At 51.3% G+C, this 14875-nt stretch overlaps 3 protein-coding genes across 7 annotated transcripts in view; all 3 read right to left on the reverse strand.

Annotated features, from left to right (window-relative positions):
* Window positions 1-1127, reverse strand: part of Ppp4c (protein phosphatase 4 catalytic subunit) — a 6889-nt gene extending 5762 nt beyond the window's left edge. Inside the window, exons 1-2 of the mRNA XM_021166486.2 lie at window positions 1008-1127; window positions 645-808 (exon numbers count right to left, since the gene is read on the reverse strand). Of these exons, the coding sequence (XP_021022145.1) occupies window positions 645-742 (98 nt within the window). The 5' untranslated portion in view covers window positions 743-808; window positions 1008-1127. The remainder of the gene's footprint in view (window positions 1-644; window positions 809-1007) is intronic.
* Window positions 1128-3874: 2747 nt separating this feature from the next.
* On the reverse strand, window positions 3875-9085 carry Aldoa (aldolase, fructose-bisphosphate A). 4 transcript variants are annotated; one of them, XM_029479848.1, is made up of 9 exons: window positions 8931-9085; window positions 6285-6417; window positions 5978-6189; window positions 5495-5549; window positions 5237-5397; window positions 4857-4940; window positions 4590-4764; window positions 4252-4451; window positions 3875-4157 (listed from the first exon to the last, which is right to left on the reverse strand). In XM_029479848.1, exons 2-9 carry the CDS (start codon window positions 6394-6396, stop codon window positions 4062-4064), a joined length of 1095 nt encoding a protein of 364 aa, XP_029335708.1. In that variant the 5' UTR covers window positions 6397-6417; window positions 8931-9085; the 3' UTR covers window positions 3875-4061. The 4 variants fall into 4 exon arrangements, with proteins under 4 accessions (XP_029335708.1, XP_021022213.1, XP_021022212.1 ...); XM_021166554.2 differs by lacking the exon at window positions 8931-9085 and adding an exon at window positions 8645-8710; XM_021166553.1 differs by lacking the exon at window positions 8931-9085 and adding an exon at window positions 7676-7879.
* A 135-nt stretch (window positions 9086-9220) lies between these two features.
* LOC110297665 (keratin-associated protein 10-2-like) overlaps window positions 9221-14875 on the reverse strand; it is a 9186-nt gene continuing 3531 nt past the window's right edge. For both annotated transcript variants that reach the window (XM_021166555.2, XM_029479849.1), the window contains one exon: window positions 9221-9633. In XM_021166555.2, the coding sequence (XP_021022214.1) occupies window positions 9520-9633 (114 nt within the window). In that variant the 3' untranslated portion in view covers window positions 9221-9519. The remainder of the gene's footprint in view (window positions 9634-14875) is intronic.

The following is a 14875-nucleotide window of genomic DNA, read 5'->3' on the forward strand; positions in this document are numbered from 1 at the left end:
AAAAAAAAAGTGTGTTGAAGCTGTGAGTTTTTTTCAAAAAATTCTTCCGTTTTTGAAAAGGCCTCAACTCAGTAAACTGAGCTAGTCTGAAACGCACGTTCTAGTCTAACCTATTTATTGTTTTTCTTAGGATCATAATGGAACCCGAAGGTGGCTCAACTCCATCTTCCAGAATCGTAACTAAAAGGATCCGCATTCACAGAACTGGCATCAGATTCCATTCCTTCCTTGCTGGTAATTTTGAACAACTGGAGGCCTTGTTTGTTAAACTAGACACAAAGTCACTTTCTCTTTTAAGGATTGACGGGATTGAGAGGCTTTGGCAAATCACGTTTTGTTTTCTTGCCTTGAACCATCTCCTCACTCTTTAAGAATCTGTCCCAGAACTCAGCCCCTCCAAGAAACTTTCTCTTTCACCCCAGTAGGGCAAGCCGTTTTCCCCGAGTTCCCTAGAACTTCCTGCCACTCGCTCTTACTCCACTAGAAACCCATACACAGCCGACCCCGTGGTTCCTGGGGTGAAGTGGCTCTCCGGACCTCTCTCTGGCGACGTTTCCGGGCTTGGGCAAGCCCTAAGTTCTCGGCGGAGTTTGCCCGGCCGAGACCCCCGGGGCGACGGGCTGGCGTCCCTCCCGCGGGCTCACCTGGCCTTGGCGCACAGGGCCTTGACTTCGCTCTCTTTGATCAGCTCGCAGCGCCGCAGCTGCTCGATCTGCCGGTCCAGGTCGCTGATCTCCGCCATGGCCCACCCCCCCCGGCGCGGGTCAGAGTCGGGGCCGCCGCCCCCTCCGGACCGCACAGGGGTCTCCTGGGAAAAGCGAAGGCGAGCCCGCCAATCAGAGGGTCCGTGCGGGAGGGGGGACTCGATTCTGGGACCGCCCCCCCCTCCCCTCACGGCGGCCCAGGACCCTCCGCGTCCCGCTGCCCTGGCCGCACCCCGCCAACTCCCGTCGAACCCCGCGGGCCCGCGCTAAGGACGGTGGCCTAGAGGGGCCTCGGACAATTACCGCCGCGGAGACTCCGGCTGAGTCTCTCCGATTTCCCACTTCCCTCCGCTTTGGGCCTCCGCCACCGCCAATTCTACTTCCGGCCTCGCCGCGGAAGCAAAGGGAAACCAGTGCTCTCGCGCGCCGGAAGTGACGTACACGAGCCACGCCTCGCTCGAGGCACCGGGAAGAAGAGAAGTAGCCGGAAGTGGGCGGGCGAAGTTGGTTGGAGGCAAATACAGCAGTGCGCCTGGTGTACTTGTGTAAGCCTGGTGAGGTGACCCGCGGTAGTCTTCTCATCTCACATTACATTATTCCCTGGGCTGCTTCTATTACAGATCTCACGGATAAAACTGCCTTGTTCATCATTGCCTCTCCGATGTTTAGAATAAGGCCAAGTATTGCAGATATGCATAAATAGTTGTTCAATGAAAGGGCCTATCCTGGTTCACATTTCTTGCCACGGTCCCAGAGAAACCTTGCCATGGAGGAACCCCGAACCTGGGCCAGACATGGTGGTACACTTATTTGTAATCCCAGAACTCAGGAGGCTAAGGCTGATCGTGAATTCTAGGCTGTCAAAGCTACAGAGCAAACACTCGGGGGCGGGGACACCCCACGAAGATGGCATATCTGAACTTGTCACCAAACCTACTGACCTGATTTGGATCCTCAGAACCCATATGGTGATGAGAGAAAACAGAGGCTTAAATCTAATTGAAAAAAAAATTTAAGTGTCCACTCTCTGGACACCAAGCTTTTCCAAAATAGTTCACTTTTTTTCTTGACAGGGTTCCACTGTAGCTTAGAATAGCCCAGATATTAATAAACCACACCCAACATTGCTTCTTATTGCCTAAATATATTCCTTGAAGGTGGCAATGGGTTTGGAGGCTAGCTTGCTCACAGTTGAATGCTGAAAGTCTGGAGTTTCAATCAAAGCTCAAATATGAATCCATAGCCGGACGTGGTGGTGCACACCTTTAATCCCAGCACTTGGGAGGCAGAGGCAGGAGGAGTTCTGAGTTCGAGGCCAGCCTGTTCTACAAAGTGAGTTCCAGGACAGCCAGGGCTATACAGAGAAACCCTGCCTCGAAAAGCAAAAAACAAAAAACAAAAATGAATCCAGAAAAAGTGGTTTTCAGGTCTGGCTTTCACCTTTCATTTGCTGAAACTCAAAGCAACACAAACACTAAGCAAGCCCCAAATTCACAGTGCATGCAGTCTGCCTCCTTTCTCTTCACCTTTTGCTGTAGGCAGAGCAGGTTATTGATCTTTCTTCTGCACACCATACGCCCTCTTTTTCAGTATTTTATTGTCCCTCTCAAAGTTGAATAATTTTTATGTGCCTTAAGATTTCCTTATAGAGGGTGGGGAGATGGCTCAGTGGTTAACACTGACTGCTCTTCCAGCCTGCCGACTACCCGGGTTCAATTCCTAGCACCCACATGGCTGCTCACAACTGTTCCAGGGGATCCAACACTCACACATACACACATTTCAGTTAAAATACCAATGTATATAAAATAAAAGGATCATCTCATAGAAGCTTAGAGTAATAGCACACGCCTTTCATCCCAGTACTTGGAAAGCAGATCTTGTGAGTTCAAGGCTAGTGTGGGCTACAGAATTCCAGAGAGCAAGGCTACAAGTACGTGCTGAGCAGTAAAATGGGAGGCTAGTTTGGGGAAGCATAGGGATTGAGTTTCCCCTGGCAGCACTGGGGAAGGAACCAGAGCTTTATGAGTGCTCAGCCACTGAGCTCTATCCACAGCCTGCGCATAGCTTGACTATTGGCCAATACATGGGAATATTAGGACAGTGGAGACTGTGCTTTGATACTCCTAGTAAGACAATTCTATGCAGATCATCACTGGAAACAAACGTGTAAAAGAAAAAGATGCTTGGGAAGGAAAACAGAAAGCACAGGAAGGGCAGAGAAGGCAGGAAACAGGAAATGGTTAAAACCATAAGTCGTCCCCAGTTATACCTAGTCTCTAGCACTATAAATTACTAGAGGTATGATGGGGCTGGAGAGAACTCAGCAGTTTAGCACCCACATGGTGGCTCACAACCATGACTAACCATGCAAGGACTCTGCTACTGGGTTATAGTCCGAAGCCCTCACTCCTTAAGGTTTCTTATCTTGCCAGAAAGGCCAGCATTTGATACACTCCTCTTAGCCTCCAAAGGCAGACACACTGCATACATTCATTTAGGCAGAACTTTTTTTCCCGAGACAGGGTTTCTCTGGCTGTCCTGGAATTCACTTTGTAGTGAGTTCCAGGTTGGCCTCAAACTCAGAAATCTGCCTGCCTCTGCCTCCTGAGATTAAAGGTGTGCACTAGCACACCTGGCCAGAACATTTTTTTAAAGGTACGACTACACTCAATATAATGTAGCAAGAATACAGATGGCCCACAGTTTGATGTGCTTCTTATTCTATCACCAGGGAACATCAGCAGCTCTGAGGCTCCATTCTCAACCCGGAATCCGAGAGTTCTGCAGTTGAGCTGTATACCTATGTTACTGCAGCAGAGGATTCTGGATTCTCCAAAAGGCTCCATAGTCCCCAAAAAAGCATAAATGTGTTAGCCCTGTTACAATCCTTGCCTAGTATTCATGAAGGCCTTGGTTGGATCTCAGCATGGCTTAAACTGGGCCTGGTACGCTAGGCCTATAATTCCAGCACTCAGGAGGTAGAGGCAGAATATTAATTAGGTTTTCAAAGTTACCTTCAATTAGATGTAGGCAAAGAACATCCCATAATACTATGCCTTTCTCAAAGCTCTGGTCAAAAAAACCTTCCTTTTACTGCCCAGGAAGAAGGAACCCAAAGTAAGGCTCTTTCCTCAGGCCCTCCCCTATACAAGACATGAACAACAGACTCCCCCTTAAATAGTTGTTTATTGGCAGTGGGCTGGAAGGGATGGCAGATTTAGCATTCACAGACAACACCGCACACACGAGGGCAGCAGCAAGAGTGATGGGAAAGAGCCTGAAGACCCCTCTTCAATAGCAAGTGGGTAGGCAGGGGCCTGGAGTGTTGATGGAGCAGCCTTAGATCAGCTCTGGTTAGTAGGCATGGTTAGAGATGAAGAGAGATTCACTGGCTGCAGCTCCAGACTGGCCACTTGGGGTATACTTTCCTTGACAAGCGAGGCTGTTGGCCTAAAAGGGAAGAGGAATCAGAGGAATTCTCTTCTGAGTCCCTCCCCACCCCCGCCCAGGCACCTGTTCACACTTCCACGCCTGCCAGCCTTACCAGGGCGCGCTTGATGTACTCCTCCTGGGCTGCCTTCAGGTTCTCCTTCTTCCCACCCCAGGCCTTTAGAGCAGAGGCCTGCAGGGCTCGGCCATAGGAGAAAGTCAAGGCCCATGGCTTCAGCAGGGGACATTTGTTGATAGCGTTGAGGTTGATGGATGCCTCTTCCTCACTCTGCCCTCCAGACAGGAAAGTGACCCCTGGAGAACAAGCACAGAAGGAAAGGGTGCTGCATTAGAGAGGCAGAGCAGGGAGAAGCTATGAGACGTTACCCTGGACAAAGTCAAATGTGATGGTGCATCCACCTCACCAGGCCAAGATGAGGGAGTGGGCCTCACCAGTGACAGCAGGGGGCACTGTGCGACGAAGTGCTGTGACCGTTGCCATGGCAATCTCCTCATTGGAAAATTTCTGGGTGCAAGCATGGCCAGGGGTGACCATGTTGGGCTTCAGCAATGTGCCTTCCAGATAGACATGGTGGTCGCTCAGAGCCTTGTAGACAGCCGCCAGGACCTGGAACACATCAGGGAAAGGTGGAAAAAAGGGATTACCTCAGCGGGGCCCAGCCCACCACATTATCCTAACCAAGCAGATGGGCAACCTACCTTCTCAGTTACATACTGGCAGCGCTTCAAGTCATGGTCCCCATCAGGGAGAATTTCAGGCTCCACAATGGGTACAATGCCATTCTGTGGGAGGGACAGGGTAATGAGGTGAGGCCTCCTGATTAGGAGCCTCCTCACCATTAGCTTGACGATGACAGACCTAGGCTTCAAAGGCCTCAGCAGATTACAGGGGACAAAGAATCCTATCAATCTGCCCGTACACCTGTTGCCACCTCTACATTGCAGAGTGGCCTCCACTCAAGAGCCTGACGCACAGCGGGTATGGAGAGCAGCTGCTCTGAGGGAGGCAGATATCCTGGCAGATAGACAGAAAGCTAGCCCACACTGCATCAATGTGTTAGGAAGTAGTCCAATCCCACCTGCTGGCAGATGCTGGCATAACGGGCCAGAACATTGGCATTTTCCATGATGGCCAGGGCTGAGGGAGTATGTTCCCCAATCTTTAGCACACAGCGCCACTTGGCAAAGTCGGCTCCATCCTTCTTATACTGGGCACAGCGTTCAGACAGCCCATCCAGCCCTGGAGGGGAAGAATAAAGAGACGGCTTTGATCAGACTCACTCTGGAACTCTGACGAGCTGGTGGAGAAGGGAAGGAGGCAGGCAGGGCCTTCTTACCCTGGGTAGTCGTCTCGCCATTGGTTCCTGCCAAGGGCACCACACCCTTATCTACCTGCCAGGGAGGAGACCAGCAGTCAGCTCTATGGCCCCTTTCTCCTCTACCCAGCCCCAACTTCACCCTTCACTGTAGCCTCTCATGGCTTGCAAATATTTATGAGGAAAGATGTGTATTATTTGAGAGAAATGTTAACCGGACTAGAGGGACCTGGTGCTACTGCACACTGAGAAAACCGTTTCACTTCTTCACCATGAAATCACCTTCTTACATCACAGGGAAACCATTAAAGTTGGCAACAGAGCACTTGCCTAACATGCACAAGGGCCTAAGTTCACCCCAAACACTGACAAAAAATTATGCTGAATACATCCATACCTAAGTCTCTAGGCCTGCTAACCCAATATTCACCCCCCCTTACCTATTAATCCCTTTCTCCAGATCCATCTCTAATCTTATCCCCCCCCCCCCAGTCTGCCTCTTACCTTAATGCCCACAACACCACCCTTGGACTTGATAACTTGGGGGAAGGGACGTCCATCATCTGCCTTCTGGTACAGTGTCTCGTGGAAGAGGATCACGCCCCCAATGCAGGGATTCACACGGTCGTCGGCAGTCAGCAGCAGCTGGCGGTAGAAGCGCCTGTTCTCCTCGGTGTTCTCGGTGCCAATGGACTGCAGGCGCTTGGCAATGCTTCCTGAAGGGAGGAGGGTCATGTGGGGAGATAAGGGGATCAGCCTGCTAGCTCCAACCTTGGGGCCCTCCTCCCCCTTTCTTCTGCCTGTACCGCACCAGTGGACTCATCTGCAGCCAGGATGCCCTTGCCCGGAGCCACAATGCGGTGAGCGATGTCAGACAGCTCCTTCTTCTGCTCCGGGGTCAGTGCTGGGTATGGGTAGGGCATGGTGCCGGTGGCAGTGCTTTCCTGGGTGAGGAAGGCAGACAGAGACCAGCGTTTAGTTGGGCCATCCCATGGTCTCCCCAGGTAACAAAGCTTCCCTGGAGGCCAGGGCACTAAGCCCCCACCTCCCCTGCCCCACTCCCTGAGGGTCCTGGGATACTTCCTGTCCCAGAGCTCTCCCCTACTCCCGACTTCCCTATACTAGACCTGCCTCTTCCTGTACCTTTCCTAACTCTGTCTGTTGCTGGGTGTTGCCCAGCTCAGAGTGGGGTTGCTCACTGGCAATTGGGGGAAAGGAAAAAGCCAGAGCCAGGGACAGGCGGGTCATGTTGAAGCTGGACCCATCTGGCCTGCGCGTTGCCATGGGTCACCTTGCCTAGAAACAAAATTGAACCGGGAATATTTTAGAATTTAAGGATCACGAATAGGGCAGAGAGCCTAATACCCTCATTGAAAGAGCCCAAGAAAGAAATGATCTGTGCTCAAAGCCACATAGCAACCCAAAGGCGAGAGTTAAGAGAGAACCAAGATTTCCCGACTGAGGTGGGGGGGGGGGGCCCTTCTAATCCACCCAGGTCCGGACCAGGCTTCAAGGACACCCCAAGGTCAGGCTTCTCGCTTCGAGATGGTTGCGGGTGGAGCTCGAGTAAAAGGATTATCAGGAAAAACACAAGGCCATCAGAAACACAGGAAAGGGGCTATGGAGCCCAGGTAGAACGAAACCTTTGCCTCCATACTGTTAGAAGGGGAGGGGAAGAATGTAGGAGGCACGTGCACTTCGTAAGCTACAGCGGTTCCAGACTCAGAATCAAGGTCACAGATAAGGAAAGATAGTAAAGTGTTAATGGGCCACAGAGTGCGGCAGCTGAGTTTAGCCTTCTCTCCTGGGGCTCCCCCGAAAGGAAACCAATTTCCTCCACCCCATCGCGTAAATCCTGAGACGGTGTAAGAGCCGATCGCCCCCGTCTCCCCATCGCTCCTTGAAATCTTTTGAATAGGAAATGGGACCCTGATGCTTTGCATAGCGGAAAGTTTTTGCAAAAATAAAGAGGGGTCTGTTTTTCCACCTCATCTTGCTTCCTCCCCGGCATGACTCAGCGCGCTGAGTTGCTGCGTGTCGCAGCGAACCGCCAGGGCGCAGGCCGGAGAATCCGGGCTGGGGGCAAGCGTGGGGGTAGAAAAAGTGAGGGGCCGTGGGGAAGACCGCTCTGCACTGCCCGCCACCGGCCCAAGATCCTAACCCCATAGACCCTTCCCCGAGCACGTGTCAAATGGCGCTCACCTGGCACAGGACGGGGTGGGTCTGCCTGGTACGCCGGTGGATAGGCGAAAGGACTAAGGAGCGAACGCGGCTAGGGTCACCAGAACCTCGTTCTGCTGCGCGTTCCAAGAGAACGCAGCCTATTCAGCTGGGGTGGGGGGAACGGGAGGCGGGGCCCCGGGCATTTAAAGGCGCCGCTCCGCCCTCTGCAGGTTTTTTCCTTGCAGGGACCGGAACCGTCCAATTGAAGGTGGGCACTGTGCGCGGCACCGCCCCAAGATGCTACGATAGGAGGCGGCACTGGGGAGGAGACTAGCGGCTAGAACACGATCCCTCCTCCGCCCCGCTAGGACGTGACTCGAGCCACATCCCGCAGGTCACCAGGCCCTCCCCCACCCCTACCCCCCACCCCCAGCCCCTGCCTGGCGCGCGCGTGAGCATCGTGACTCAGCCGGAATGTGGGTTGGCGAAGAGTAGGGAGGGGGTCAGAGTGAGATGGTGGCTGGCCTCTCCTCCAAGACCCCTGGCTTCCGGCCTGTGTAGTTGCAGCCTGACGTCACTGCAAAGAACGCAGAGCTTCCGAGCCTCCCTGCCTGCCTGCTTCGGCGCTTGACTAAAAGGCAGGGCGGATTCGATCTCTCCCTGGCCAGAGCACGGCGCAGCTGACATGGTACTCAGGCAAAACCTCCCAGAACTAGTGTGCCGTCCACATCGCAACTGAGTGGCTGGCGTAGCCAGACCTGGCCTGGCCTTGCCTAGCAGATTGGCGGGAGGCACCGCCCGCGAGCTAAGCACACCCAGTTTGAGGAAATGACCGACAAGGACTGGCCCAAGCCAGACAGGTCTTTCCCGAACCTGATTTCCTTCTCCAAAATAAAAAAATCCGTCTCGGAGCTCTCTTGTCACCCTTTAACTCTCAGAGCACTCAGTTCCCTCCAGGCCCCAATCCGCAACCCCCATTCCCATCCTGCAATCCGGATAGCGGCCCACCTGTGGCGCAGTGACAGAAGCCGCAGAGCCTGGTCAGCAGAGAGTGAGCCCCGCAGTCCAGGGCTGGGTTTTAAGGCAGCTCCTACTCCCCACCCCTCCCCTACACACCCCCGCACCAGTGTCCCAGACCTTCTCCGTAACCCCTGCCCTTTCCCCACCACGAATCCCGCGGCCGGGACCTATATTTAGGGAAACCTGAGGCTCCTGACATTCATCCCTGCGTGGGGGGTGAAGAAGAGGAAGCTTTGGTTTGCCTTGAGAGGAGGAGGTGCCACTGCTCACTCACCGGTCGTTAGAGGAGCCTCTTCCTTGGAAATACAGTGAAATTAGTCAAGAAATCAGTCGCAGGTCCAGGATCTGTAAGGCAGAACAAGAAGGGAAAACATCTAGATATTGCCTCCCACTGCCTCCTCTGGTTCCCTCCTCCCTTGACACTGGTGCCTGCTGGTGGTTGTACTTTTTTTTTCCAAAGGAGAGCAGATGCAGGCAGGATACTCACCTCTTAAAATAACCTGGAGTCTAAAGGCAGGGTGTGGCTGGCCATCCCTTTATCCTGATAGTCCAGGTTGGCAGAAACCTCCCACACTGTTGCCTGGGTGAGCAATGTCCTGCATCCTCACCCTCACATACAATAGTTTATCAGGGAAGGGACAAGAAGAAAGGCAGGGGCACTGGCCAGAACACCAGGCCCTTTTCAGCAGTCCAAGGGCTCTCAGAATCCTGCCTTTCAGAGAACTCAAGGTTCCCAGGTAATTAGGCTGGGCCTGCCATCCATAGCTCCAGAGCCATAGCTCCAGTAATGATGTCCTGAGGATCATAGAGGGGGCCCTGGGGACTGGCCACTCCCCAAATAACAACGTCCCCAGCCCCATCTTTCATCTGAGCTTGATCTCGAAACAGAGGCAGTTGAGGCTCTGGCAGTCTGGGAGCTGGCAGGCACAGGCACAGTCACACAGTGGGCAGCAGCGAGGGCATCGAGGGGCCCAACCCTGAAGGAGAAGAGAGAGGTGGGTAAGCAGAGGGGCTGAGGAGCACCCACCCACCAGCCCAGTGGAACGGAGAGACAAAGCACTGGAAAGGAAGCAACCGTCCATGCTGAACAGCAGCAGGGATAAAGTATCTGTCCCACTGGGTCCTCTGTGTGTGTGTGTGTGTGTGTGTGTGTGTGTATGCACACATAGTAGGTATACTCTACTCTCAAAGCCCTATGCAACCTAGAGGAAGTCAGGACCAGAAACATGTTTCAATCCTCATGGAGATAATGTCTGGGCTTTGGACTTTCTTGCTGGCATGGAACCAAACTATAAAATCTCCTCCCAAGGTCCCTTGTGAGACAGGCTCTCCCTCTACAGCTCAGACTAGTCAAGAACCATGAAACCCAAGCTGGCCTCAAAAAAATGACAATCCGTACTTCAACCTACTAAGTACTGGGGTTTCTCTTGTCCTGTTTTGAGACAGGGTTTCACTGTATGGCCTGGCTATCATGAAATTTACTCACCTCCTAGTGCTGACGCTGGCAGAGATAGATCTCTGTGAGTTTGGACCAGCCTGATCTACATTTTGAGTTCTAGGATAGCCAGGGCTACGCAGAGCAGTGGTTCCCAACTTTCCTAATGCTACCTTTTAATATAGTTCTCATGTTGTGGTGACTACCAACCAAAAAAGGATTTTTGTTGCTACTTCACAACTGTAATTTTGCTGTTATGAATCATAAATATCTGGTTTTTTTATAACCTTCGGTCAGCCCTGTATAAGTTAATATCCCCCACCCCCACAAAGGGCCATAACCCACAGGTTGAGAACCACTGACAGAAAGGGACCCTGTCTAAGCCAGGTGTCTGGACCATGGCTCAGTGGTTAAGAGCCATGGCTGTTCTTCCAGAGGACCTGAGTTCAGCTCCCATCACATACATATAGTGGCTCACAACCATCCCGACTCCAGAGCCCAAGCTCCTGGGGATCTGACATTTTCTTCTGACTTCATCAGAAACATACAATCAGGCAAAGCATTCACAGAGATAAGATAAATCGTAAAGGGAGGGGTTTTCTCAGGGATGAATTGAACTTGGGATGTCACGAACGCAAGGCAAGCACTCTGCTCCGGAGCCACCCTGCACGGGGGTCACACTTGGGGGGGTGGGGGGGGCTCATCACAAAATAATGACATAGAAACTCAGTGGTTTGCCCGAAAGAATACAACCAGCAAGAGAAACTGGTTTGGGCTACAGTGGCTTTCCCCAGGCCTTGGAGTCTCCCGTGCCTGCCCTCCCAAGGCCAGGAATGTTGGCTTCACTCTAAGGCTTCAAAGGCAAGGATCACTGGCCTCGTGCTCTGTTTAGTATGAGATTCATGCTCAGCAGGTGCCTGAGACACACAGAGTGTGACCACATGAACTAACCTAAGCATATCACTTTACTCTCCTTAGGCAAAGGCAGACGGAGGCCTCTTCTGTCTGTCTCATGGACATAATGTCCTGAGCTATAGGAACATTCACCCCTGTAGCCCACGGCTCCTCTAACCCGAGACAGGAATGATCTACAGCTGCCCCAGGCATGAATGGGAGGCAGGCCAAGGCCCTGGAGTGGACATACCCGGCGTGGCTGTGTGACAGACACTGGCTCCTTAAGGCCACGAGCAAAGCTAATGACAGCCACAGTTGCACAGTTCAATCAGAGACCAGGGCCAAGCCAGGAATAGGGAAATGACCTTTCCAACAGCTGAGGTTTCGGGGTACGGTGTCAGATGGCCAGTGAGATCAGCTGTCAGCAAGTGGGGGAGGGGGAGACCAGCCATGGAAAGGGGTCTAACCTGGGCCGAGTTACCACCAATAGGGGGAGAAGGCTGTAGGCGTAATGGTGGAAGGGAGAGAGAAGTGTTTTTCTTGTGTGTAAAAAAGAGTGGTTTGGGGGCATCTCTGGAGATCAAGTCGGGTCTGTGGGTTTCTAGAAGACCACACCATCACTCTGTGTACAGAGCCACTAGCCAGAACACTTCACAGCCCTTACCTCAGAAAAGAGGGCATTAAAAGCATTTCTTGGCTCCATTCACGGAAGGGTTTAGTCCAGCCATTAATAACTGGCTAATGGATTTCTTGACTCTCACAAGCAAAGGTTTCTGGAAGAACTCCACTGTTTAAGTACATTAAACAAGGACTCTGTAGCCGGCTAACCTTGGGTTTCTATAGGCTCTTAAGTGGGGTTTATCTTTGGACCATGGGAGGACCAGACTTGTTTACTGGCTGGTTAGCGCTTAAGCCCTAGAGTCAAAAATGCCTGCATGCCAATTCTGCCTGATTAAATCATGTTTTGAGCTTCAGTTTCCTCATCTCTGAGACAGACACAGACAGGACTTACTCATCAGTGTGTCAGGGGCAGAACTGAGCTCCTTGGTGCGCAGTGACAGGAGCCATTGGACATCATAGTTCTGGTTTCCCTCTGCAGTCTGTTTCTCTCCCCTCAGTGTGTATCCCTGGCTGGCCTGGCGCTCACTTTATAAGCCATGCTGCCCTTGAACTCACAGAAATGCATTTGCTTCTCCCTCCTGAGTGTTGGGATCAAAGGCATGAGCTATGCCCAGCTTCAGCTGCACTTCTTAATTCTAATGTGCATCTGAATTACAAGAGCTTATTAAAAAGTACAAGCTACAGTCCTAGCCCAGGCCGACTGGGGACTGGCCTTGGAGGCAGTGACAGGCAAGGCTTCCTTCTGATCACTAGCTGGATCAGACTCCTGTAACTGTCTGCTTATTTATCTCTGCCCTCCACCACAATATAAGTCCTGGAATCAGAGGGGAATTGTCTGGTTCATTACTGCTGAGCCCCCAGGGTCAGCACACAGCCTCACACACTGGCTCTGTGTCTCTGTGTGCTTACTGTACACAGAGGGTAGGGAAAAAAAGGAAGCAACCCCATCCTCCTAACAGTGCAGTTCAGCAAGCAGGTCTCTCCCACAGAGAGGAAAACCCTGGGCTTGTGGTCTGGCTGGCATATCTATCTGACCTCAGGCAAGAGTCTCTCAAGCCTCTATGGGCCTCAGTGTCTACACTGGCCAAAAAGACAAGCTCTGTGACCTTTCTGCTGTCATTGTTACTGTAAGGAACCTGGAGAACAAAGGCACCTCAATGTACTTTGAGAAAAGTCAAGGGCAGGACAAACTTCCTACCCTTGGTCACTCTACATCTCTTCCTGGATCCAGCAGAAACTGGACAGGATCAGATGCACACCTTTCTGAAGCCCCGGGCCAACAGACTGGGAGACCTGATCTTCCCACAGTCAGCCTTGACCATCCTTTCCCCTACGAAGTCAGGTCCCTGTCTTCTCACTCCACGTAGACACAGGAAAGGAGACGGGGGCTGAGGACCATAAATCATTCTGGAACTCCTTAAGATTCTTAGACCCTAAGGTCTCCTTCTTCCCTAACTTCAGCCTGAGAGCCTGCTTCCTGGCCAGTCTGGGGAACCAGAAGCAGATTACTTGAAAGAAGGCAGCTCCTCACCCTCTCTCTCACTATGCAGCTGCAGCTGGCCTTGAGTTTGCATTTGCCTCTGCCTCATGAGGCTAGGAGTAAGGGTATACACCACCAGCCTGGCCATACTCACTATAATCATTTTTCCACATAGATTCCCATTCATTTTAAATTGATCTTGTATGTGAGGGTGTTTTGGCTGCCTGGATGTATTTGCATGACTGTGGAAGACAAACAAGGGCTTTGGATCCCTTTGGAGTTACAAACAGTTCTGGTTTAGAAAATGGGTGTTGGAAATCAAACCAGAGTCCTCTGGAGGAGCAGCCAGTGCTGCTCTTAATCACTGGGCCATCTCTCCAGCCCCCATGCTGATTTTTAAGATAGGGAAGCTAACCTAGACTGGCCTTGAATTTTCTATGTAGCTTCATTTTGAACCTATGATTTAATATATATATATATATATATATATATATATTGCATGTGGATGAGTGTTTTGACTGTGTGTATGTTCATATACCACATGTATCCTATTGCCTATGGACCAGAAGGCCTCATCCATATGTAGTTTGTGGTGCTGGGAACTAACCCACTGCCACCAGCATGCCAGGCAAACATTCTACCAACTAAGCTACATTCCCAGCCCTCATTGTTTCTTTTGAAACTCAAAAGATCTGCCAGGGATTTGTACCAAGTACAGCCGATCCAAGTTATGAATTTGCTTCGAATCAGTCTGTTAGCCCTCCATGCTAAGGAAGGTCACTGCTCCAAGGACAGGAATTCTGCTGTCTAAATCTGTATACCCAAAATAATCACCCAAGGTGGTCGACCACATTGAACATTTTTAAACCCACAAATGTAAAAACTGTTGTCTCCTGTGGTTTAGCTTTCCTCCCCACACCCCACACCCCCCACCCTGTTAAACTGTGGAGCAATTTGCTAGCCAAGGCTTTGCTATGTAACACTGGCATTACACAGCGAAGCTACAACCATCCCTAAGCCATCTCATTCCCCTGCTAGAGGGGCAAAATAGTATATGTACATCTCCATGTCCAGGCATGGTTCCGTGGCCAAGGTGCTATATGGTGGTGAAGAAGCAGACTATGCGACAGGGTTCATCTTCGCTGGGGAGGTGGAAATGCATGGTGGTAACAGCAATGCATGAGTGCAGCACACAAGACAACTTTGCAAAGCTTATCTAAAACAGCGGTACCTTCCTCGTCTCTCTCTGCTCCCCTCCCTCTCCTGGTGTCGTCTGACAATAGCCAGGAACTCTGCTGCTTTGCCCTGCTACGTGAATATTTTGGAAACAATACTTTTTGTAATAAAAATGTAGGTTTCTGTTGCAAAACCCACCTGCAATCCCAGCACCAAAGAGGCAGAGGCAGGAGGATCTCTGTGAATTTGAGGCCAGCCTAGTTTGCACAGAAAATTCTAGGCCAGCCAGGTATACATAATGAGACCCTGTCTCAAAAAAAAAGCAAAGCAAAACAAAAGAAAAAAAAAAAAAAAAAAAACAACCAAACCAGCAAAAATGCAGCTTGCTTAATAATTAGTATAACTTAATTAAAAAAAAAAAAAGGGCTGGTGAGATGGCTCAGTCGGTAAGAGCACCCGAATGCTCTTCCGAAGGTCCGGAGTTCAAATCCCAGCAACCACATGATGGCTCACAACCATCCGAGATCTGGACACTCTACCGGTGTGTCTGAAGACAGCTACAGTGTACTTACATATAATAAATAAGTCTTTAAAAAAAAAAACTTATTAAAAA

This window comes from Mus caroli, chromosome 7 (genome assembly GCF_900094665.2).
Source record: "Mus caroli chromosome 7, CAROLI_EIJ_v1.1, whole genome shotgun sequence".
Taxonomy (NCBI): domain Eukaryota; kingdom Metazoa; phylum Chordata; class Mammalia; order Rodentia; family Muridae; genus Mus; species Mus caroli.